Below are 24,954 nucleotides of genomic sequence, written 5' to 3'. Positions count from 1 at the left end.
CAGAAAAGCCCCCCCAAAAAACTAACTTGAGGTTTCTTAAGAAATGGACTTCACTCAGCAGAAAATGGTATCTTCCAAAGGTTTCTGCTGGCTGTTGGGGAGGGCTTGTTCCTTAAACATTTCTAAATAAGGAAACTATAAAACTGAAAATGCAAGACTACCCCGGGGGATAAAAAGCGGTTATTTCAGAGGAAGAGGACTCTTATTACAAGGACAAGAGAGAAGAAAAGGCAGGGTGGGAGCAATGTCTAGGAGGGGCAGGAACAACAGCAAGAACAAACTACTGAACAGGATAAGAAGTATCAGAAAACTACACAGGAGGAGTAACAGGCAGGTATGGAAGTCACACTGCTGTACTTGCTGTATCATCATGAATGCTTCTGGCTGCAAGTAACAGAAAACCCACAAAGCATATTTTTTTATTTCTCTTTCTCACGTAACAAGAAGTGTGGAGATGGCTCTTGCTGGTGTTAGTTCAGCAGCTCAGTGATATCCAGGTTCACATCTCTGTGATTCAAGCCCGTTCCTCGTGGCTGTAAGATGGTTGCTGCACAGCCACCCCTAACTGGAAGGTGCCAGGAGAAAGGGGTCGGAAATAGGGGTTACCAGGCAGCCAACTCTCTACCACAGTAACATGAAACCTGTGAGCAAACTGGGCTCTTCCGAAAGGGGAGAGCCTGTAAAATGGGTGGGTGCTGAGTTCCTCCAAATGGAACCTAAGCTCCATTTCTAGGGAAACATGTAAATTCCCACACCACATTAGTATTGGCAGAAGGACAAAATACCTATTCCGAACTTTTGTGTGTTTCATTGCATTGACCAAGAAACTAACTACAGAACCCTCTTTCCAAAAAAAGATCTAACATTCTTAATGTAGTAAGGAGAGAACGTGAATTTGAACTGCTATGAAACACAAACAAGTTCAAAAAAGCATATTTATTTACAAAGGAACAGAGGAAATAAAGTGGTAGGTGTACATATTTACATAGCAAGTGTAGGCAAAACTTATCAAGAAGATTCTTTAAATACTTCTACAATCTAGCATTTAACAGTCAAAATCAGCTTCTAAGAATAATTCTTTTATCACCTCAGAAAGATTTTTTAGGAGGTTCAATCTATGATTCAAAGTATGACTATCTTAATGAACAAATTATAATTTTATATTCTTTGAAAATCTCCAAGTTGCTGGAGGCCAAGTGAACCAGATCACTACCAATTTTTAAAAGGTTCAAAGGCTCTTAAGTTAGAAAGTCATAACTGCTTTAAGAAATTGTTTTTAAAAATCCAAACGTACTATCATCTGTTGAGTAGTACAATACAGACTTAGTTTACATTTTCTTAATCCATTAAATGGCATCTGTTACCTTATAATGAGACCTTACTATTCTCTAATGAGAAACATTAAATAATTCACTATTTAGCTCTTAGGAGAATCACTCAAAGTATACATTCAGCTTTTAATAACATTAACATACATGGGAAAAAAAAAAAGATCCATTTACCTAACTACCATCAGTAGCCAGTTAACTGCTGGATCTTCTCCTTCAGACCTTTGCACTAATATACCCCAGTGTATAGACTACATTTAACTTCATTAACAGGAGATGAGATCCTTTCACATGTAGGGATAAGTATGCTGGCATACTTCTGCAATCCTGCCTTGTAGGTGCAGACACAAGCCCTGTAGCTCGTGGCTTGGGCTACACCTGCTGTGTCTGTCAGTTCTTCCTTTAGTTCAATGTCCTTCTGACTGTGAAATATGGTGTCCAAACTGAAATGAAGCAAATATTTAACACAGAAACTGTTCTGATGTAAAAAAAAGAATGGCGAGAACGGTCCCACCTCCTTGCCCAGAACGGAGCCCGTGTTTCTGCAGAGCTGGAACTCCCGGCTCGGGGTCCCTTCCCTCTGCCGTCACTGAAGTACCCCGGAGCCCTAGGGGAGGGCGGCCTCACTGAGGCTGCCGGCTCTGGAGGGGCCCCGGCGGCCGAAGCCACAACAGTCCTGGGGACCGCGGGCCAGTTGTTTCAGCAAGTAACTTAAAGACAAAATGGAAAAACAAAGAGGTTTGTGCCGGAGATCATGTTGATGTGAAACCAGGGATGGCCACCTTGTGCCAGTGAGCTGTCTGAGATGTCATGGGAGTTGCCTCTAACCAGGACCTGATACCCAATGCCCTGACAACGCTGCCTTTTCAAAGCTTGAACTGCGGCTCTTCACTTGGCTCCGCAGGCCCAGGGCAACTTGAACACCTGGCAAGACAAATTCACCAGTGAAGCCACCTGGGTGAGGACTTCTGTTTGTTGCCGTGTGGATGAAAGGCTCTTGGTGCTCCAGCCAGGCATCAGGGCTGTGTCTCTGAGGTGGGAGAGCCAACTTCAGGACACTGGTCCACAAGAGACCTCCCAGCTCCACGTAATACCAAACGGCAAAAATCTCTCAGAGATCTCCATCTCAACATCAAGACCCAGCTTCACTCGACGACCAGCAAGCTACAGTGCTGGACACCCTATGCCAAACAACTAGCAAGACAGGAACACAACCCCATCCATTAGCAGAGAGGCTGCCTAAAATCATAATAAGGCCACAGACACCCCAAAACACACCACCAGACGTCGACGTGCCCACCAGAAAGACAAGATCCAGCCTCATCCACCAGAACACAGGCACGAGTCCCCTCCACCAGGAAGCCTACACAACCCACTGAACTAACCTTAGCCACTGGGGACAGATACCAAAAACAACGGGAACTACGAACCTGCAACCTGTGAAAAGGAGACCCCAAACACAGTAAGATAAGCAAAATGAGAAGACAGAAAAACACACAGCAGATGAAGGAGCAGGGTCAAAACACACCAGACCTAACAAATGAAGAGGAAATAGGCAGTCTACCTGAAAAAGAATTCAGAATAATGATAATAAAGATGATCCAAAATCTTGGAAATAGAATAGACAAGATGCAAGAAACATTTAACAAGGAGGTTGAAGAACTAAAGAGGAACCAAGCAACGATGAAAAACACAATAAATGAAATTAAAAATACTCTAGAAGGGATCAATAGCAGAATAACTGAGGCAGAAGAACAGGTAAGTGACCTGGAAGATAAAATAGTGGAAATAACTACTGCAGAGCAGAATAAAGAAAAAAGAATGAAAAGAACTGAGAACAGTCTCAGAGACCTCTGAGACAACATTAAACGCACCAACATTCGAATTATAGGGGTCCCAGAAGAAGAAGAGAAAAAGAAAGGGACTGAGAAAATATTTGAAGAGATTAGAGTTGAAAACTTCCCTAATATGGGAAAGGAAATAGTTAATCAAGTCCTGGAAGCACAGAGAGTCCCATACAGGATAAATCCAAGGAGAAACACGCCAAGACACATATTAATCAAACTATCAAAAATTAAATATAAAGAAAACATATTAAAAGCAGCAAGGGAAAAACAACAAATAACACACAAGGGAATCCCCATAAGGTTAACAGCTGATCTTTCAGCAGAAACTCTGCAAGCCAGAAGGGAGTGGCAGGATATACTTAAAGTGATGAAGGAGAAAAACCTACAGCCAAGATTACTCTACCCAGCAAGGATCTCATTCAGATTTGATGGAGAAATTAAACCTTTACAGACAAGCAAAAGCTGAGAGAGTTCAGCACCACCAAACCAGCTTTACAACAAATGCTAAAGGAACTTCTCTAGGCAAGAAACACAAGAGAAGGAAAAGACCTACAATAACAAACCCAAAACATTTAAGAAAATGGGAATAGGAACACACATATCGATAATTACCTTAAATGTAAATGGATTAAATGCTCCCACCAAAAGACACAGACTGGCTGAATGGATACAGAAACAAGACCTGTATATATGCTGTCTACAAGAGACCCACTTCAGACCTAGGGACACATACAGACTGAAAGTGAGGGGATGGAAAAAGATATTCCATGCAAATGGAAATCAAAAGAAAGCTGGAGTAGCAATTCTCATATCAGACAAAATAGACTTTAAAATAAAGACTATCACAAGAGACAAAGAAGGACACTATATAATGATCAAGGGATCGATCCAAGAAGAAGGTATAACAATTGTAAATATTTATGCACCCAACACAGGAGCACCTCAATACATAAGGCAAATACTAACAGCCATAAAAGGGGAAATTGACAGTAACACAATCATAGTAGGGGACTTTAACACCCCACTTTCACCAATGGACAGATCATCCAAAATGAAAATAAATAAGGAAACACAAGCTTTAAATGATACATTAAACAAGATGGACTTAATTGATATTTATAGGACATTCCACCCAAAAACAAGAGAATACACATTTTTCTCAAGTGCTCCTGGAACATTCTCCAGGATAGATCATATCTTGGGTCACAAATCAAGCCTTGGTAAATTTAAGAAAATTGAAATCGTATCAAGTATCTTTTCCGACCACAACGCTATGAGACTAGATATCAATTACAGGAAAAGATCTGTAAAAAATACAAACACATGGAGGCTACACAATACACTACTTAATAACGAAGTGATCACTGAAGAAATCAAAGGGGAAATCAAAAAATACCTAGAAACAAATGACAATGGAGACACGACGACCCAAAACCTATGGGACGCAGCAAAAGCAGTGCTAAGAGGGAAGTTTATAGCAATACAAGCCTACCTCAAGAAACAGGAAACATCTCGAATAAACAACCTAACCTTGCACCTGAAGCAATTAGAGAAAGAAGAACAAAAAAACCCCAAAGCTAGCATAAGGAAAGAAATCATAAAGATCAGATCAGAAATAAATGAAAAAGAAATGAAGGAAACAATAGCAAAAATCAATGAAACTAAAAGCTGGTTCTTTGAGAAGATAAACAAAATTGATAAACCATTAGCCAGACTCATCAAGAGAAAAAGGGAGAAGACTCAAATCAATAGACTTAGAAATGAAAAAGGAGAAGTAACCACTGACGCTGCAGAAATACAAAGGATCATGAGAGATTACTACAAGCAACTCTATGCCAATAAAATGGACAACCTGGAAGAAATGGACAGATTCTTAGAAATGCACAACCTGCCGAGACTGAACCAGGAAGAAATAGAAAATATGAACAGACCAATCACAAGCACTGAAATTGAAAGTGTGATTAAAAATCTTCCAACAAACAAAAGCCCAGGACCAGATGCCTTCACAGAAGAATTCTATCCAACATTTAGAGAAGAGCTAACACCTATCCTTCTCAAACTCTTCCAAAATATTGCAGAGGGAGGAACACTGCCCAACTCATTCTACGAGGCCACCATCACCCTGATACCAAAACCAGACAAAGATGTCACAAAGAAAGAAAACTACAGGCCAATATCACTGATGAACATAGATGGAAAAATCCTCAACAAAATACTAGCAAACAGAATCCAACAGCACATTAAAAGGATCATACACCATGATCAAGTGGGGTTTATTCTAGGAATGCAAGGATTCTTCAACATACGCAAATCAATCAACGTGATACATCATATTAACAAATTGAAGGAGAAAAACCATATGATCATCTCAATAGATGCAGAGAAAGCTTTCGACAAAATTCAACACCCATTTATGATAACAGCCCTGCAGAAAGTAGGCATAGAGGGAACTTTCCTCAACATAATAAAGGCCATATATGACAAACCCACAGCCAACATTGTCCTCAATGGTGAAAAACTGAAACCATTTCCACTAAGATCAGGAACAAGACAAGGTTGCCCACTCTCACCGCTATTATTCAACATAGTTTTGGAAGTGTTAGCCACAGCAATCAGAGAAGAAAAAGAAATAAAAGGAATCCAAATCGGAAAAGAAGAAGTAAAGCTGTCACTGTTTGCAGATGACATGATACTATACATAGAGAATCCTAAAGATGCTACCAGAAAACTACTAGAACTAATCAATGAATTTGGTAAAGTAGCAGGATACAAAATTAATGCACAGAAATCTCTTGCATTCCTATACACTAATGATGAAAAATCTGAAAGTGAAATTAAGAAAACACTCCCGTTTACCATTGCAACAAAAAGAATAACATACCTAGGAATAAACCTACCTAAGGAGACAAAAGACCTGTATGCAGAAAATTATAGGACACTGATGAAAGAAATTAAAGATGATACAAATAGTTGGAGAGATATACCATGTTCTTGGATTGGAAGAATCAACATTGTGAAAATGACTCTACTACCCAAAGCAATCTATAGATTCAATGCAATCCCTATCAAACTACCAATGGCATTTTTCACAGAACTAGAACAAAAAATTTCACAATTTGTATGGAAACACAAAAGACCCCGAATAGCCAAAGCAATCTTGAGAACGAAAAATGGAGCTGGAGGAATCAGGCTCCCTGACTTCAGACTATATTACAAAGCTACAGTAATCAAGACAGTTTGGTACTGGCACAAAAACAGAAACATAGATCAATGGAACAGGATAGAAAGTCCAGAGATAAACCCATGCACATATGGTCACCTTATCTTTGATAAAGGTGGCAAGCATATACAGTGGAGAAAAGACAGCCTCTTCAATAAGTGGTGCTGGGAAAATTGGACAGGTACATGTAAAAGTGTGAAATTAGAACACCCACTAACACCATACACAAAAATAAACTCAAAATGGATTAAAGACCTAAATGTAAGGCCAGACACTATCAAACTCTTAGAGGAAAACATAGGCAGAACACTCTATGACATAAATCACAGCAAGATCCTTTTTGACCCAACTCCTAGAGAAATGGAAATAAAAACACAAATAAACAAATGGGACCTAATGAAACTTAAAAGCTTTTGCACAGCAAAGGAAACCATAAACAAGACCAAAAGACAACCCTCAGAATGGGAGAAAATATTTGCAAATGAAGCAACTGACAAAGGATTAATCTCCAAGATTTACAAGCAGCTCATGCAGCTCAATAACAAAAAAACAAACAACCCAATCCAAAAATGGGCAGAAGACCTAAATAGACATTTCTCCAAAGAAGATATACACATTGCCAACAAACACACGAAAGAATGCTCAACATCATTAATCATTAGAGAAATGCAAATCAAAACTACAATGAGATATCATCTCACACCGGTCAGAATGGCCATCATCAAAAAATCTAGAAACAATAAATGCTGGAGAGGGTGTGGAGAAAAGGGAACACTCTTGCACTGTTGCTGGGAATGTAAATTGATACAGCCACTGTGGAGAACAGTATGGAGGTTCCTTAAAAAACTAAAAATAGAACTACCATACGACCCAGCAATCCCACTACTGGGCATATACCCTGAGAAAATCATAATTCAAAAAGATTCATGTACCACAATGTTCATTGCAGCTCTATTTACAATAGCCAGGACATGGAAGCAACCTAAGTGTCCATCATCGGATGAATGGATAAAGAAGATGTGGCACGTATATACAATGGAATATTACTCAGCCATAAAAAGAAACGAAATGGAGGTATTTGTAGTGAGGTGGATGGAGTTAGAGTCTGTCATACAGAGTGAAGTAAATCAGAAAGAGAAAAACAAATACAGTATGCTAACACATATATATGGAATCTAAGGAAAAAAAAAAAAAAGGGCATGAAGAACCTAGTGGCAAGACGGGAATAAAGACACAGACCTACTAGAGAATGGACTTGAGGATATGGGGAGGGGGAGGGGTAAGATGTGACAGGGTGAGAGAGTGGCATGGACATATATACACTACCAAATGTAAAATAGATAGCTAGTGGGAAGCAGCCGCATAGCACAGGGAGATCAGCTCCGTGCTTTGTGACCACCTAGAGGGGTGGGGTAGGGAGGGTGGGAGGGAGGGAGACGCAAGAGGGAAGAGATATGGGAACATATGTATATGTATAACTGATTCACTTTGTTATAAAGCAGAAACTAACACACCATTGTAAAGCACTTATACTCCAATAAAGATGTTAAAAAAAAGAAGAAAAAAGAATGGCAACAGAAACACCAAATAACCTTTTGAGGCTTAATCCATTCAACAGTAAGTAGTCGTTTAAGAGCGGGTTACATGTAAGGCACTGTGCTCAGTCAGGGCTGAGGACATGAAAGTGAGCAAGACAGTCACAGCTAAACAGACTGAGCTCTCCATAGACTACAGTTTGAGTCTCTATGTGCCCAGCCCTAAGCAAAGTGCTATAAAATTTACAAAAAGAGATGGTTCTTTCTCTAAGATGCTTGTAGTTGGCTGGAAAGAAAATGCGAAAAGAATAGTGAACAGTGTAAGACAAACCAGTAATACCTCCTTGATCCACTATCACTGGGAAACTGTGCGTTCCACCTAAGTGAATTTCTCAGATAACTGAAGGTTTTCAAATATCCTAGAATTTTAATAAACCAAGTTCTATTCACTGCTCTGCCACTTAGATGTCAGATTACAGGCAGATCACTTAACCACTTTCAGGCTCATTTTCCTCATGTGTAAAAGAGGAAATATTGGCAACCCAAGGACCATCAACGGATCATTGGATTAACAAGATGTGGTACACACACACAAACACAAACACACACACACACACACACACACACACACACACACACACACAATGGAATATTACTCAGCCATAAAAAAGAATGAGATATTGCCATTTGCAGCAACATGGATGGACCTATAGCATATTATGCCTAGCGAAATAAGCCAGAGGGAGAAAGACAAATACTGTATGATGTCACTTATATGTGGAATCTAAAAACAAAACAAAACAAAAAGAATGTATATGCAAGACAGAAACAGACTCACAGATATAGAAAACAAACTTGTGGTTACCAAAGGAGAGAGGGAAGTGGGGAGGGACAAATTAGGGGTATGGGATTAACAAACTATTATATATAAAATAGATAAGCAACAAGGATATACTGTATAGCACAGGGAATTACAGCCACTATCTTGTAATAACCTATAATAGAGTATAAACTGCAAAAATACTGAATCACTATGGTGTACACCTGAAACTAATACAATACTGTAAATCAGCTATACTTCGATAGAAAAAAAATATTGCTGCAAAGGTCAAATGAGATGAGTAAAAAAAAGTACTTTGCCAGTTACAAATTTCTATGCAAATATTGAACACTTAGACACATTTGTAATTTTAAATGTAACAGTTCTAAAGTAAACTATATACTTTTTTGCCTTCTTAGAGTTAAGAATATAATCTTCTGAGTCAACATGATAAGCATCAGCTATTGTACAGGCACAACAGTAACTTAGAAATCACACACACGCTGAAACTGAGTAGAACGATTTTCCCCTGCTCTGTTGTGCTCTTTGAGTTGCCATCTGCTTTTCAGTTTTTCCATCTCCTTTGCTGTCTGACTGATGTCCGCCACTCTAATGCCACACACTGGACTTTATACGCTGTCCATCTTTCACTGTCCTCTCATTCCCAAGGCTTATTCTTATTTACTACCTCAACTAGTTTATGAGATGGAAAACCACCCCCCAAATTTGGATTATATCTAAACCAAAGAAAAGACGTTTCAAGAAAGAAGCAATCTTGGGTTTCCCTGGTGGCGCAGTGGTTGAGAATCTGCCTGCCAATGCAGGAGACACGGGTTTGAGCCCTGGTCTGGGAAAATCCCACATGCCGCGGAGCAACTAGGCCCGTGAGCCACAACTACTGAGCCTGCGCGTCTGGAGCCTGTGCTGCGCAACAAGAGAGGCCGCAACAGTGAGAGGCCCGCGCACCGCCATGAAGAGTGGCCCCCGCTTGCCGCAACTAGAGAAAGCCCTCACACAGAAACGAAGACCCAACACAGCCAAAAATAAATTAATTAATTTAAAAAAAAAAAAAAAAAGAAAGAAGCAATCTTAAGGGTCAAGGGTTGAAATATGAGTTTTTTTAAGTATCCAATGAGCATGGTCATTGAAGTAATTATGACCTCATCTGCTTTGTTAAAAGCACAGTTAATGTCTTATTTATCTAAATAATCCAATCTTCATATTTGACCGGAAAAAATATTGGGAGTATTCACATTTAAATATGGTTAGGTTGAATCTATCACACCATTTTTCTCTAGTCCTCTCAAAGTTTCAGACACCCAGTTCATACTGCAGACAGCAATGTCAAGTTAGCACGCGCCCAGGATAAACCATTATAAACTTATGCACAAGTATTTTTCAAATCAAGTGTTTTACCTCAGAAAAACTTCATAGTATGATAAAAGCTAAAAATGAACGTGAAAGTCAACACAAACAACAGAAACATTAGCAGCACACAGCATCAACAATTTTAAGCCCGTTCTGCACAATTAATTACTTCAAGGAACTTGAAGGCAAAGATACATCATGAACAATACGCATTAGAAAAACTGAAGATTTAACCTTATAATCTCACCCTTGAATTTTCTGGACTAGAAAATGGAGAAGACTCCCAAGAATTATTTTCTTTCTCAAAGGAATCTTCTTCTTGGAATGCAAATTTCTGCTTAAGTGCATGGGCTATTAAAGACACTGGATCCCAAGGTGAGTCTTGTCTTTTCCTTTTACGAATGGGTCTGCCTCCAGGGGACCTTTAAAAAAAATGGAATAAATTAAAACTTTGTGTAATTCAAGTTCCTTATTGACAAACACAGCAGAAATATAAGCATAATATATTACAATCTTCAAGAGATTGGAATGTTTTGCCTTGTAATAAAAACAAATCTGGAGGGCACAATGGATTAGGAATCAGAAAGCTGAGAACCCATGTGAGGCTCTACCACAATCCGTTATAACCTGGGATTTATCAAATATCATCTTTATTTTTTATTTTCTAATTTTCCAGTGGGTAGAAAAATTTAAAGAAATATTTAAGAACTTTTAAAAGGACTATGGAGTTCAAGAAAAGAAAAACATCAGGCTAACTGTTCATTCATTCATTCAATCTTAATGCCCCCTATTTTACCAGGCTCTATGTTACGCTTCAGGGGTAGAGCAGTATCCTACTCCCATAGAACACTCTGGTGGCAGGAGAGTGTTACACCAAAACAAGTAAGCAAGAACATTTTGGACAGCAATTATCCAGTGCTGTGGATAAAATAAAAGAGGTAAATGTGATAGTGGCTAGGATGAAAGCACTTTCGATGAGATGATGAGGAAAAGCCTCTTAAAGGAGGTGACATTCTCTTTAAGGAAATGACAAGCAGTCAACTTTAGTGTAAACATCCAGTGGATGCATCAGCAAGGAGGTTGGCAACTGTGAGAAAAGAAAAAAGAAAAACAGGTACAGCTGGAGTGCAGTTAAGTAAGATGGGAAGTAGGACGTGAGGTCAGAGAGATAAGGGCTGAATCCTAGAGAGACTTCCAGGCCACAGCAAGGTGTCAAGATTTCATTCTAAGCGCAATGGAAAACCACAAAAGGGTTTTAAGCAGGGGAACGGCATGATCTGACTTCAATTTTTAAAGGTCACTCTGGTTACTACATGAAGAACAGATAAGGAGGCAAGAATGAAAAGAGAGACCAGGTTGGAGGCAACTGCAAAAGTCCAAGCTATATAAGACACTGGCAGGACTTCCCTGGTGGTCCAGTGGTTAAGACTTCGCTTTCCAATGCAGGGGGTGTGGGTTCAATCCCTGGTTGGGGAGCTAAAATGCCTCCTGGCCAAAACACCAAAATATAAAACAGAAGCAATATTGTAACAAATTCAATAAAGACTTAAAAAAAAGGTCCACATCAAAAAAAAAAAAAAAAAAGATGGTGGCTTAGATTGAAAGGTGGCAGTGAGGACCACTGAGGGTACATAAATTTGAGCTGTATGCTGATGGAAAGGATGTGGGATAGAAAGGCAATGAAAAAACAGGATGATTTCCAGATGTCTGGACTGAGGGTGATATTGTTGCCATTTGCTGAGAAGCAAAAGACTTGGGGAAAGAACAAGTTTTCAAGGTAGAGGATGGAACAGGTAGGAAGGAAGAGTTCTGTTTTGGACATGTGAAGCGTGAGGTACCTGTGAGACAGGCAAATGAAGATGTCAAGTAGGCATGGGGCTCAGAGGAGAGGTCAGGGCTAGAAAAATAAATGTGGGCATCATTAGCATTTAGCTGGTATCTAAAGCCTAGGACTAGATGAGATCACCCAAGGAAACAATGTGGGTGGAGAGGAGAAGGGGGCTGAGGACTGAGCCTTGAACATGTCAACATTTAGAGACCAGGCCCAGAAGAAAGAATAAGCAAAGAAATAAGAGGTGGACAATGAGGTAAGAGGAAAACCAAGCATGATTTCCTCAAGGCCAAGTGAAGAAAGTGTTCCAAGGAGGAGGGAACTGAGGACTGTATCAAACGCTGCTGAGAGGTCAAGTAAGAAGAGCAATGAGAATTGACATTGGATTTAGCAACGTGGAGTCACTGGAGACCTTGACAAGAACAGTTTTCAATGGAGTGATGGGAACAGACACCATATTACAGTGACTAGAAGGCAGTGAGAAATGGAAACAAACTATAAACAACATCACGAATTTATACCAGAAAGGGAACAGAGAATCTATAATAGCTGAGGGTATACATGTTCTGAAGATGGGAAATGCTCAAGTGTGAAGAGAAGAATAAAGATGGAAAATTTGATGACGCAGAAGACAGAAGAGAGAATTTTAAGCGAAATGCTTAGAGAGAAGGGGAACCAGAGACCGAGGGGAGAGCATGGACATGATCAAGGATGCTTCATTTGCAATAACAAGATGGAAGGCAGAGAACATGGGTAGTAAATTTGCAAATGTAAAGATGTGGGAAGTCTCGTCAGATTTAGCAGTAATGTATGAAACAAGATCAGTTGTTAGAAAAATGAGAGAATAGAGGGGTGGAGGGTGGAGTCTACTGACGTTTCAGTCATTTCTCCAGTGATGGTAACAGCCACAGAGTCACCATTTTACACTGACTGGGCCCGACGATACCAGTAAGAGATCTAGTTGGGACTAAACGTGTACCTACAACCGTAAGATTTTTCTCTGTACTAGCTGCCTCATACAAGGATCAATCATAACCTCATTAATAATGAAATGACTTATCTGTCCTAACACTATTACATAGAAAATACATTTATTTTCTCAGCAAAAACTTCACTGAGGAATTTCCAGGTGAACATGGCAGATCTCTGTGAAAGCCTACTAAAATGACAGCAAAGAAATGAAAAAGATGTACACCCACAAAGACAAAGAGATTACGAGAGGAGAGAGTAGATAAGAATTGCAACAAAATGTTGAAAGCTGGAAAGCTGATGACAGTGAAGAGAGTGGGGGAGGTAAGCTGCCTTCCTGAAAACAGAGGGATTGAGGAAAAGTCCACATATGGAATGATACGCTCCTCCCTTGCCCTTTCCCCACTCAATTCTCAAACTACCTAGCTTGCACCACCTGTGTAATCCCCAACTCTCCTGACCAAGAAGGAGACTGAAGAACTTTCTAGAAAAACTCTCTAGTCCCAAAGAAAAGACACACAGCTACTGAAATATGGGATCTGGCTAACAAAATGGCAAGGTCCTCTCCTCAATCACTGTGAAGCCCACCAGCTGGCAATCCCACCTCACACAAAGAAGCTTCAATCAGCTTTTCCGTGCCTCACTTTTAAATATAAATGCATAGCTGCGAATCACCAGATACTTAAATAAGGCTCCAAAACTATAAATGGAGACCAAAATCAATAAGAGGAAAAGGAACTCAGGAAAAATGAACATAATTCAAGAGCAAAAGAAAACTTAGAATAAAACTGTAGTTAATATTTTCAGTAGCATAAGACACACAAAAGCAAGAAGACATAAAAAAGGAGCACTCAAAGAAAAAGAAATGGGTCTCGCAAATTAAAAATATGATGACGGGGGAAATTCCCTGGCAGTCCAGTGGTTAGAACTCCACACTTTCACTGCCGAGGGCTTGGTTCAATCCCTGGTCAGGGAACTAGAATCCCACAAACTGCACAGTCCCCCACACCCCACCCCAAACCCCCAAAAAATAAGTGATGACAGGAAAAACAATAGAAGAGTTAGAAAGAATTTTCTCAAAAAGTACAATAAAAAAAAGCAAAGAGAAGAAAACAGTAAAGGAAAGATATGAAGATAAGACAAATAACTCTGGCATTCAAACTTCTACTAGGCTTTCCAAGAAAAGAACAGAAGGAAAGAATAGGAGAAAATTATCAGAAAAATGCTATAAGAAATTTCCAAAAATAAAGGACATAAAACTCTAAACTGATTGAGTTCAATCAATAAGTGAACTCAGCATAAGGAACTTAAAAAGAAGTAAATGCTCAGCATAAGAAACTTAAAAAGAACTCTCCAGGGCACATCATCATGAAATTTAAGAACATCAGGACCAAAGAGAAGATCTTAAATGCTTCAAGAATAAAGAAACAGGTTTCATACATAGTATCAGGAATCAAAACGACGTTAACCTCTCAACAGGAACACTGAGAGCTAGAAACCGATGGAATAATGTCTTCAAAGTTCTGAGGAAAAATGATTTTCTGTCAATTATATACGCAGCCAAACTAGCAATTAAGTGTGAGAATAAAAAAAAAAAAATTCAGATATACAAGGTCTTAAATCTACCTTTCATGCACTCCTCAGGAAGCTGCAGGAAGATATGACACCCAGGAAATGGGTGATGCGACACAGGACAAAGAGAATGTCCATGATGACGAAGGAAATCCTTAGGATGACAATGCAGCAGGTTTAGAGCAACAAGTGAGATTAGAACAGGACAGAGGGCTCCGGGAGGGGATTTCCGGGGTGGGGGGATTCAAGGAGGCAATTATTAACTGCAATAAAAACTAAAATTAGTCAACAAACAAAATGTATATGAAATGGCTTACCTGTGAATGTTTACTGTTATAGTAAGGATATAAATTCTGAACACGGATTTAAGGAAAGACTGTAACTTAACCATATCGGGAAGATGTAATAAGAAGTGTGTGTGCATGTGTGTTAGGGGGTAGAATGTCTAAGAGAATGTATTCCAGATTTTTAACAATTGCAAGTAAATATAACTAAAATATCAAGAAATAGCAAAAGTAGTACGTTGTTTCAAAAATATGGAGATAGGACACTAGAACAAAGAGTCACAAAAAACTGAAAATGATTCTCTCTCGAGGTGTATTTGGGGTAAAGAGGAATCAAAGAGAAGACATATATGTTTGCTTTGATAAATATAATAATTTCTTTAAACACCACTGATAAAATTTGGGTTCATTTCTCAAATTATGACAACATACCTTTCAATGGCACGTAGCTTAACCTTATTCACATCCTTCAGAACATCCAACATGTTTGGAACATCTTTATTTTTCTGGTTTTTTGAATGATGACTAAAATTGGTTTTCCTAGTATCTGGGTGCTGTTTTTTCACTTCAGTTGCTGAATTATCTGATGCACAAATATTATTAGATGCTATTTGCACGAGAGGAGAACATGGAGGCTGTAGAGAAGAAACCTGAGGAGGCGGTGGAGGAGGAGGAGGAGAGGGAAACACTGAACTTGAAAACGAATCTGGTTCGACACTCAGTTGAGTAGTCCCTGATGATGGCATTTGTCCCAAACCACTAGGCCTGTCGTTCTTCAAATCCAAGGAGCCTAAAGAAAATGTGGTCTGTTGAAAAATCATGCAAAATTTTCTCCAATATAACACGTAACACTAATTAGAATCAAAACAGGAATTCTGTAATGCTACTAAAATAATGATACTGTGGCCAGGAAGGTGAAGCAATCCCATCTGCTTAGTAATTTCTGAAAGAGTCAAGCAAACAGCAAATTCATTTTTAATCCAATTAGGATTCTCTGTGTAGGGGAAGGAGGAGAATGCATTTTAAAGAGAAAATTACAAGTGCTTTTTTCACATACAATCTGAATTTCATCCTCTATTTACAAAAGCTAAAACACGATCAACAACTTGTGGCTAGAAACATGCAAACTGATATGTTCACTCTATGATGACACTGTAGAAACACCCAAGCATATATTTTCTAGGCAGGAGCCTAAGACGGGTACCAAATACCTAACTTTTTCACAACAGATTTGCTCCTAAAATCATGTGTAACACGATAGTCTTAAAAAAAGTGTATATATCATATCTCATTTATTACATAGTAGTATATATAATATTTAATATAAATTATAAATATACAATACTATATAAATATTATGTTATACACCAATTATATATGTGTTTATATGGATGTTTTTATATACATACAGATATTGTGTGTGTATGTATATTATTTAAAGCAAGTCACATCTCTAAAAATTTTTAAAAGAATCATCTGGAAAACAGTATTCACCTAGATTTGGTGGAAGTATAGCAGCAATAACTTCAAACTACAAATATATATATATGAAGCCTCAAACCTATACTCTTGTCTCAAATTAATGCATCCCTCCGCTTAAATTTCCAACACTTTTCTACAGAGTTAGAAAAGCTTACAGTCAGCCCTCCGTATCCTCAGGCTCTGCATCTGCAGATTCAACCAACCGCAGATAAAAAAATATGAAAAAAGGGCTTCCCTGGTGGCGCAGTGGTTGGGAATCCGCCTGCCAATGCAGGGGACACGGGTTCGTGCCCCGGTCCAGGAAGATCCCACATGCCGTGGAGCGGCTAAGCCCGTGAGCCACAACTGCTGAGCCTGCGCATCTGGAGCCTGTGCTCCGCAACGGGAGAGGCTGCGACAGTGAGAGGCCCGCGCACCGCGATGAAGAGTGGCCCCCACTCGCCGCAACTGGAGAAAGCCCTTGTACAGAAAAGAAGACCCAACACAGCCAAAAATAAATAAATAAATAAATTTATTTTTAAAAAAAAGAAAAAATATGAAAAAAAAAAAAATTCCAGAAAAGTTCCAAAAAGCAAAACTTGATCCTCCATGCACTGACAACCATTTACACAGCATTTCCATTGTATTTATAACTGTTTGCATTTTATTAGGTATTATAAGTAATCTAGAGATGATTTAAAGTATATGGAAGGACGGAGGATGTGAATAGGTTATATGTAAATATGCCATTTTATATAAGGGACTTAAGCATCCTAAGATTTTGGTGTCCACAGGGGTCCTAGAACCAACATCCCACAGATGCCAAGGGACAACTGTACTTAGAAAACAGGCTTTTAAATACAAAACTACAATCTTCGGCAGCATAGCTAGCTCTTCTTTAAACCAAAGCCATCCCTGTCACTACAAATGCATCTTAATTTATTCTCAATAAACATCAGAGGTAATACATATATACACCCAACATCGTTTCATATTTAATGTCATTCATGATACATTAGCAGCAAACATTCTTTTCTTACTCAGAACCACACTGACTTAAATACTAAATGAGTATCATCCAACTGAAATAAAAATCCAACGTTACTTACCAGAATTTGTACTGTTTCTCAGTTCTTGCCTTCCCAAAATTGCAGCAATCTGAGAGCGAAGAAAAGCTAGCTCATCTTCAAGGGCAGCTATTTTTTTAATTGCAGCTTCACTTTCAGGCCAATCATTTTTTGTTGGTTTGTTATGCCTTAGAGCAGGTGTCAGTGGATCTTCAACTAGTTGCAAAGGATGGAAAGAAGCAATTTTCTCCTCTTCTTCATTTTTCCATATACTATTTCTGTAGGTGGAAGGAAAAAATGGAAAGAGAGAGAGAAGGAGGAAGAAAAATTTTCTAGAAATAAATTCTTTCAGTTAAAGAATAAAGATACCAAAACAAAATCAGAATAGCTCTCTTTACCCTATAATGGTCTCTAGACTCACTGAGGACAAACAACATCTTATGTAACTTTATAATCTCAGTACCCAGAACAAATGCTGCCTTTAATAGGTGACCAATAAGCAGTCAGTGAATGAAGGAACACATCTTGCTTTCAGACTGTAAACCAAAAATAATAATCCTATCTATTAACTTCAAACACAGTACAAATTGATTTATTTAGAAATAAAGTTAATTTATTTAGAAATTCTACATATTCGGAATATAAGGTCCTACAGGAGTCCTTGTTATGTTGGGGTAAGTTTACCATATTCTAATTTTTTGAAAATTTATAAACCAATTTGATATAGAATAAATTTAGCCAGTTTTTTTGAATAACTGACCCTTTTGTACTTCAGCCTGTATCTGAATACACTAACAACTAAGTTAGTACTACCAAACAGTAAAACATCCAAATGTTGAAATATATTTAACATCATTGCCTGGTAAACAGTAAACACTATATAAGTTTTGGCTAAATATATAAAATAAATAAATACAGTATTTAGTATAGGAAAGAGCTTTCTCCTAAAAATGAACATGGTGATTTTTATATCCTTTTAATATCATTCCTTCCTACGCCTGGGGTGAGGTTTAAATGTGCATTAAGAAAGACTAGCTAGGGGCTTCCCTGGCGGTGCAGTGGTTAAGAATCCGCCTGCCAATGCAGGGGACATGGGTTTGAGCGCTGGTCTGGGAAGATCCCACATGCCGCAGAGCAACTAAGCCCGTGCGCCACAACTACCAAGTCTGCGCTCTAGAGCCCACGAGCCACAACTACTGAGCCCACACGCCTCATCTACTGAAGCCCACACACTCTAGAGCCCGTGCTCCGCAACAAGAGAAGCCACCACAATGAGAAGAGTACCGCAACGAAGAGTAGCCCCAGCTCATCGCAACTAGAGAAAGCCCGCGCACAGCAACAAAGACCCAACACAGCCAAAAATAATAAATAAAAATAAAATAGATTAAAAAAGAAAAAGAAAAAACTGGCTAAAAATGAGAAAACACCAGTCATCCCTATTAGGAAGACATTAGCAGGACACAGCGCAGTACAGAGGTAGACAAAATAAAAAGGCTCGATCAGTCTGAACATACTTCAACATGTGGAAGAATTCAGATTATAGCCCACACCCCACTTTCCAAGATAAGTAGAAAAATTACCGAAATCTGAGATAACTGGCTTCTTCATCATTCATCACATACAAAACGTCAGCAAAAGATGGAACTACAGATCCACAGTTAGCTGGGTCCACAGAGTTCAAGAGTGGGATCAGCTAAAGGAAAAAAGGAAAAAGAAAGTCAGGGAGTCGGGGAAAGACACATGCCCGTGGAAACTATTTATGTAAGTTAAAAATCCACAAGAGTGAAAAGGAAAAAGGATATGCAATAGAAAAACATACACCTATTAGCGAGAAAAAAAACTGAGGAAAATAATTATTCTAAAGTCTACACATGTGGCAATATTGTCTCCCCTGGTGAATGTCATCCAACGTAAAACACAAACTAGAAGAATAAAATAAGCTACTCAAGGGTTGCTTCGCATCTGCCAATCTTTGGATATAATTACTTAAAAAAATAAAGACAAAGACACACGTGAAATGACTTGTTTCTAGGATAAACTAAAGGTTTTTGGCTTGCAGGAAACATTTCTTCTTTTGTTCTACCCTATGTCCCTAGGAGTACCTAGGATAATTTTACACATGGTGCTTTAACAATGCATGTTGACTGACTTACCTCAAAATTAGGCCTGGGACAAGGTTCTAAAGGAAGAATTTTCCCAATAATACGAACAATACTCCGAGCTGATCCATAGTCTTTATTTTCCCAAATCTGCAAAACCTATTTAAACATAAAGCATTGTTTAAAAAGTAGTACTCTATTGAGCATGTTTATATTGATATTATTTATGGGAAAAATGTAAAATATGCAATAACATTTATTTTTAAAAAGAAAATATAGAATGGCATACTTCTAAAGTATTTTCTTCAAAGATTTAAACTTTATTCATATCTGTCTTTAAAAAAGTGGGAAGCAGGGGGATGGGAGTTAACATATACAGATTCCAGGAAGAAAGATCTTTTGAGAAAGCACCACAAATTCATTCTGTTTTATTTCTGATAATGGCAAAATATCTTGGAGAACTTTATTCAGAAAAATTGTCTCCCCTCCTCCCAGCTAAAAATCCCATCTTTGGGCCCAATGAAAAATGGACAATTTCAATTTCTCAAGCAGTGAAGTAATACAGAGTATATTCATGTAATTTCCTTTAAAGGAGAAATAAAAAGGGGAATAAATGAAGCAGGCCCTAAACAGTTTAAGGATGGTTTATTTACTGTCGTACTGGCACAAAAACAGACATATAGATCAATGGAATACAACAGAAAGCCCAGAAACAAACCCACGCATGTGCAGTCAATTAATCTACGACACAGGAGGCAAGAATATACGATGGAGAAAAGCAAGTGGTGTTGGGAAAGCTGCACAGTTACATGAAAATCAATGAAGTTAGAACACTCCCTCACACCATACGCAAAAATAAACTCAGGGCTTCCCTGGTGGCGCAGTGGTTGAGAATCTGCCTGCTAATGCAGGGGACACGGGTTCGAGCCCTGGTTTGGGAGGATCCCACATGCCGCGGAGCAACTGGGCCCGTGAGCCACAACTACTGAGCCTGCGCGTCTGGAGCCTGTGCTCCGCAGCAAGAGAGGCCGCGACAGTGAGAGGCCCGCACACCGCGATGAAGAGTGGCCCCCGCTCGCCGCAACTAGAAAAAGCCCTCATACAGAAACGAAGACCCAACACAGCATAAATAAATAAATAAATAAATTTATTAAAAAATAAATAAATAAACTCAAAATGGTTTGAAGACCTAAATGTAAGACATGACACCATAAAACTAGCAGAGAACATAGGCAAAACATTCTCAGACATAAATTGTAGCAATATTTCCTTAAATCAGTCTCCTAAGGCAAAAGAAATAAAAGCAAAAATAAACAAATGGGACCTAATTAAACTTAAATGCTTTTGCACAGCAAAGGAAACCATCAATAAAATGAGAAAACCTACAGAATGGGAGAAAGTATTTGCAAACGATGCAACCGACAAATGGATAATCTCCAAAATATACAAACAGCTCATACAACTCAGTATCAAAATAACAAACAACCCAATCAAAAAATGGGCAGAAGACCTAAATAGACATTTCTGCAAAGACATACAGATGGCCAACAGGTACAAGAAAAGATGCTCAACAGCCCTAACTATTAGGGAAATGCAAATCAAAACAACAAGGTATCACCTCATGTGGGTCAGAATGACTATCATCAAAAAGTCTACAAATAAATACTGGAGAGGGTGTGGGGAAAAGGAAACCCTCCTACACTGATGGTGGGAATGTAAATTGGTGCAGCCACTATGGAGAACAGTATGGAGGTTCCTTAAAAAAATAAAAGTAGAGCTACCATATGATCCAGCAATATCCCACTCCTGGGGAAAACTCTAATTCAAAAAGGTACATGCACCCCAATGTCCATAGCAGCACTATTTACAATAGCCAAGACATGGAAACAACCCAAGTGCCCATCAACAGATGACTGGTTGAAGAAGATGTGGCAGATATAGATATAGATATAGATATAGATATACATACATATATACACACATACATACACACAATGGAATATTACTCAGCCATAAAAAAGAATAAAATATTGCCATTTGCAGCAACATGGATGGACCTAGAGAATATCATACTAAGTGAAATAAGTCAGACAGAGAAAGACAAATATTATCACTTATATGGGGACTCTAAAAAATACTACAAATGAATCTATATACAAAACAGAGAAAGAGACTCACAGACATAGAAAACAAACTTATGGCTGCCAAAGGGGAAAGGGAAGGGGAGTTATATTAGGAGTATGGGACTAACAGATACAAACTACTGTGTGTAAGATAGAAAAGCAACAAGAATTTACTGCATAGCACAGGGAACTATATCAACATCTTGTAATAACCTATAATGGACAATAATCTGAAATATTATATAACTGATCACTTTGCTATACAGCTAAAACTACACAATAGTGTAAATCAGCTATATTTCAATTTTAAAAAAGAATGCTTTACTTACAGTGGAATACATTTTCTAGTAGTCAGTTCTTGAGAAGATAATAGAAATGAAATGTGCTTCTATAACTCAAATAATAACTTTGTCCTTTAGCTTGGAGTTTCCCATATTGGTGTAAACTATTCCCGCAGGAACCTCCCCCAAAATATGACATAACGTTTGTTCTTTTGGAAGTGCTTTCGACACAAAGGAGGCATTTTCTCTCTTTAAAAAGCATTAAAAATTGGACTTTTCATTTTTCCTAAGATCCCATAAGGGAAATGAAGTTTATTATAAGCCACAGATATAGAGGTAGCATCCTCATGGAAACATCCAGTAAGCAGATGGATACACAGTTCTAGAACTTAGGAGACAACCTGCATTAGAAAGATGGATTTGGGAATCATCAGCATACAGAATACATGACAGGTAAAAATCGAAGCCATAGGACTAGTTGAGAAAAACTGGGGCTAGAGAGAATGATTTGAAAGTCATCAGCGCATAGAATCTTCTGCACAAAGTCATGCCATTCCTCTGCTTTTAAATGGCAAGGGTTCTGAATTTATCTGATCATATCCAAGCACCTGGCTCTAATCATTAAATACTGATTCCATCAGCCAGCCTCACAATCTTCCATCAATTCTGCCAGCTCAGTTGCCATAACATACTCCATGAACTGCGTATTCATTCTCCAATCACCCTCAAAGGTCCTCTGCCACTTGGCCCTATTCTATCTATCCAACTTAATTTCCCACTATCCATTAACAAGAACACATGCTCTTTTGGGTTAAGCAGCTTTCCTTCAGATTGATGGCCTCTCTCAAATTCTTTTCACAAACTTTTCAAAAGAAGGTTGCTGATGCCACTTCCCTTCCTCAATCATTCTTCAAACTACTACAGTTCAGCTGCCACTCTCCACCTACAGAAATCCCTAAAGGCATCAATAATCTACTGATAAGCAAATCTTCAACAATCACTCAGTCTTTGTTATCTTTAATCTCTTCAATTCTGAAATTCAAAATGCTTCAATAACATCCAGTGACATCCTCCATTACGTCATCAAAGTCAAATATCAAAAGAATGTAGATAACTCCAAATCTGAATCTCTTTTCTTTCCTACATTCCAGAACCATATATCCAATTATCTGCAGGACCTTTGTATTTATATAAGCCACTAGATATTTTTTAAATATTTTATCTATGAAGGTCATGTCTATCTTTTGCTTCGGTTGTATCTTTTGTTGGCATTTGACCTATCAAGTAAACAGGTTCCTGATAATCTTATCCCTTTTTTAACTCAAACTATCAAAGCTATACTAAAGGAAACTCGCCTTTGTTGCACCTGTAGAGAAGTAACAATTTTGCCTTGAATGTTGACATATAAATCATTTCCAAAATAAGACCTCAAACAAATACAACAGGTTCATTCAAATCCATTAAAAGACATTTACCTGGTTTACAGGAACACCAAAATATTCCAGCATCTCTCTTAAGATACTCAATATGAATGACATTGATGAGGCAAATACAGAAGCAAATTTAAGGAAACATTGTTTCTTGATACCTTAAGGGAAAAAAAATTAGAAAACATTACTCTTGATAAATAAATAACTGCCGCACAAAATTGTATTAAATAACTGGAAAACCCCTTTCGTTACACATTACACCATCAACTAATCTCTCTGGCCAGCATTATTTTAATGAGAGGAGAGAAAAAGAGGAATGGGGGAATGGGGAAGGGTTGGTAAAAGAAACGTCAATTTATCAGTTAAGTTGCATTAAAAATTCATAGGATTTTTTTTGAGCCTCTGAAGGGACCTGGTTAATAAATATCAATCAGCGAAATTGGAAACTTAGCAGGGAAGCCTTCACGTTAGTTGCAACAGCGATGCGCCCTCTCTCCGAAAGCTTTGGGCTGAGACTCTTAGGAGGGATGAGTTCAACCCATCCTTGAAAGCAGGCAGGGAGCCCACTCAAGGCTTTGACAAAAGGAACGGTAGCTCTTCCTCACTAACGTATCGGAGTACCACCCATCTCTCCTCGCTTATTTTAAAGAATATGAACGCCAGATAGGCGACGTGACTTAGTCACCTAACTACTAAACAACAGGCCGAGACTAGCGCCCGGTCACATCACTCGCTTTAGTCTCAAGCTCCCTCGGCGTCTCTCCTAACCCAGCATGGTCGCCTGGCTTACCTTCCTCCGAAGCCCAGCCTCCCGGCAACCACAGGAACTTCAAGCTGCAGTCGTTAAGGAACCTTGCCGCGGAATCCGCAGAGGACCAGGCCCGGCGTGCACTCTTCCTGCTCCAGGAGCGCTCAGACGTCCACACGTGTCCGCCCGCGCGCCTCGGCTTGCCTGCCACGGGCGGTGACGACGCCTCCACTGGCCCAGGGCTTGGCCCTGTAGCCTCTCACTCAGCCGGGGTAACTCGGCTGGAAGCGCGGCCCTCCTCCCGTGCGCCACCGAACCTGTCCCTTGCCTCCACGATCGGCTCGCCACTTCCGCGTCCCCCGACTAAACTTAAACTCCGCGGGCCATGACCCGTGCCCGACCTCATTGGACAAGGCTGAAGATCGTTGCTTGTGACTGGTTACGGAATGACGTCAGGTTATTTACGGTTATTTAGACTGGCTACTGAGTGTCTTCCTCCTTCAAGAGGGCGGGCCTTTAGCGAGGCAGCCAATAGAAGCCTAGAGGCAGCAGGTGGGCGGGACAGGCCGCGCAGGGACGATGACGCATGCTCAAGACTCGTCTTTAGGTTTCCTGGGTGCTCTCATAATACCGGTGTCTACAGCTCGGAGTATGGAGCCATTATGGACCTTGGATCAGGCCCACGATCCGGAGTTCGTGCCCCACACAGATCTTCGCAGGGAAAGTGTGTCATCCTCTACATACAGACCCGAAGTGGGGCCGCTCTCCCAAGTCCGCTTGCCGTGGATGTCGCGATTTGTTTAATAATTCATTCGTCTATTCAGCAAACATCTATTATATGCTTATGCGACTAGCAGATGCTAAACGCTGTCATCGAGGAATCTGCAGCATTGCAGTACTTACAATGTTCCTTCGTGAAACGCTCCAGGTTATCCAGGCTGCCAATGCTGATCTGGCCTAGCCTACGATGG

At 39.3% G+C, this 24,954-nt stretch overlaps 1 protein-coding gene across 1 annotated transcript; it reads right to left on the bottom strand.

Moving 5' to 3' along the window:
- Positions 1-1,735: 1,735 nt before the first annotated feature.
- MTFR2 (mitochondrial fission regulator 2) lies at positions 1,736-23,343 on the bottom strand. The gene is made up of 7 exons (XM_061207518.1): positions 23,281-23,343; positions 19,456-19,560; positions 18,883-18,995; positions 17,345-17,580; positions 15,207-15,564; positions 10,366-10,540; positions 1,736-1,771 (listed from the first exon to the last, which is right to left on the bottom strand). Exons 1-7 carry the CDS (start codon positions 23,341-23,343, stop codon positions 1,736-1,738), a joined length of 1,086 nt encoding a protein of 361 aa, XP_061063501.1.
- Positions 23,344-24,954: the final 1,611 nt, after the last annotated feature.

This window comes from Eubalaena glacialis, chromosome 12 (assembly GCF_028564815.1).
Source record: "Eubalaena glacialis isolate mEubGla1 chromosome 12, mEubGla1.1.hap2.+ XY, whole genome shotgun sequence".
Lineage (NCBI taxonomy): Eukaryota > Metazoa > Chordata > Mammalia > Artiodactyla > Balaenidae > Eubalaena > Eubalaena glacialis.
This window is presented reverse-complemented; position numbering and strand designations above follow the sequence as displayed.

Coding starts and splice junctions, on each gene's coding strand:
- MTFR2 (XM_061207518.1), bottom strand. CDS start 23,343: ATGTCATTCATATTGAGTATCTTAAGAGAGATGCTGGAATATTTTGGT. Junction 19,561..23,280: donor TTGGTGTTCCTGTAAACCAG/GTAAATGTCTTT, acceptor ATGTTTAAATAG/GTTTTGCAGATTTGGGAAAA. Junction 1,772..10,365: donor CTAGTCCAGAAAATTCAAGG/GTGAGATTATAA, acceptor GCTTCATTTCAG/TTTGGACACCATATTTCACA.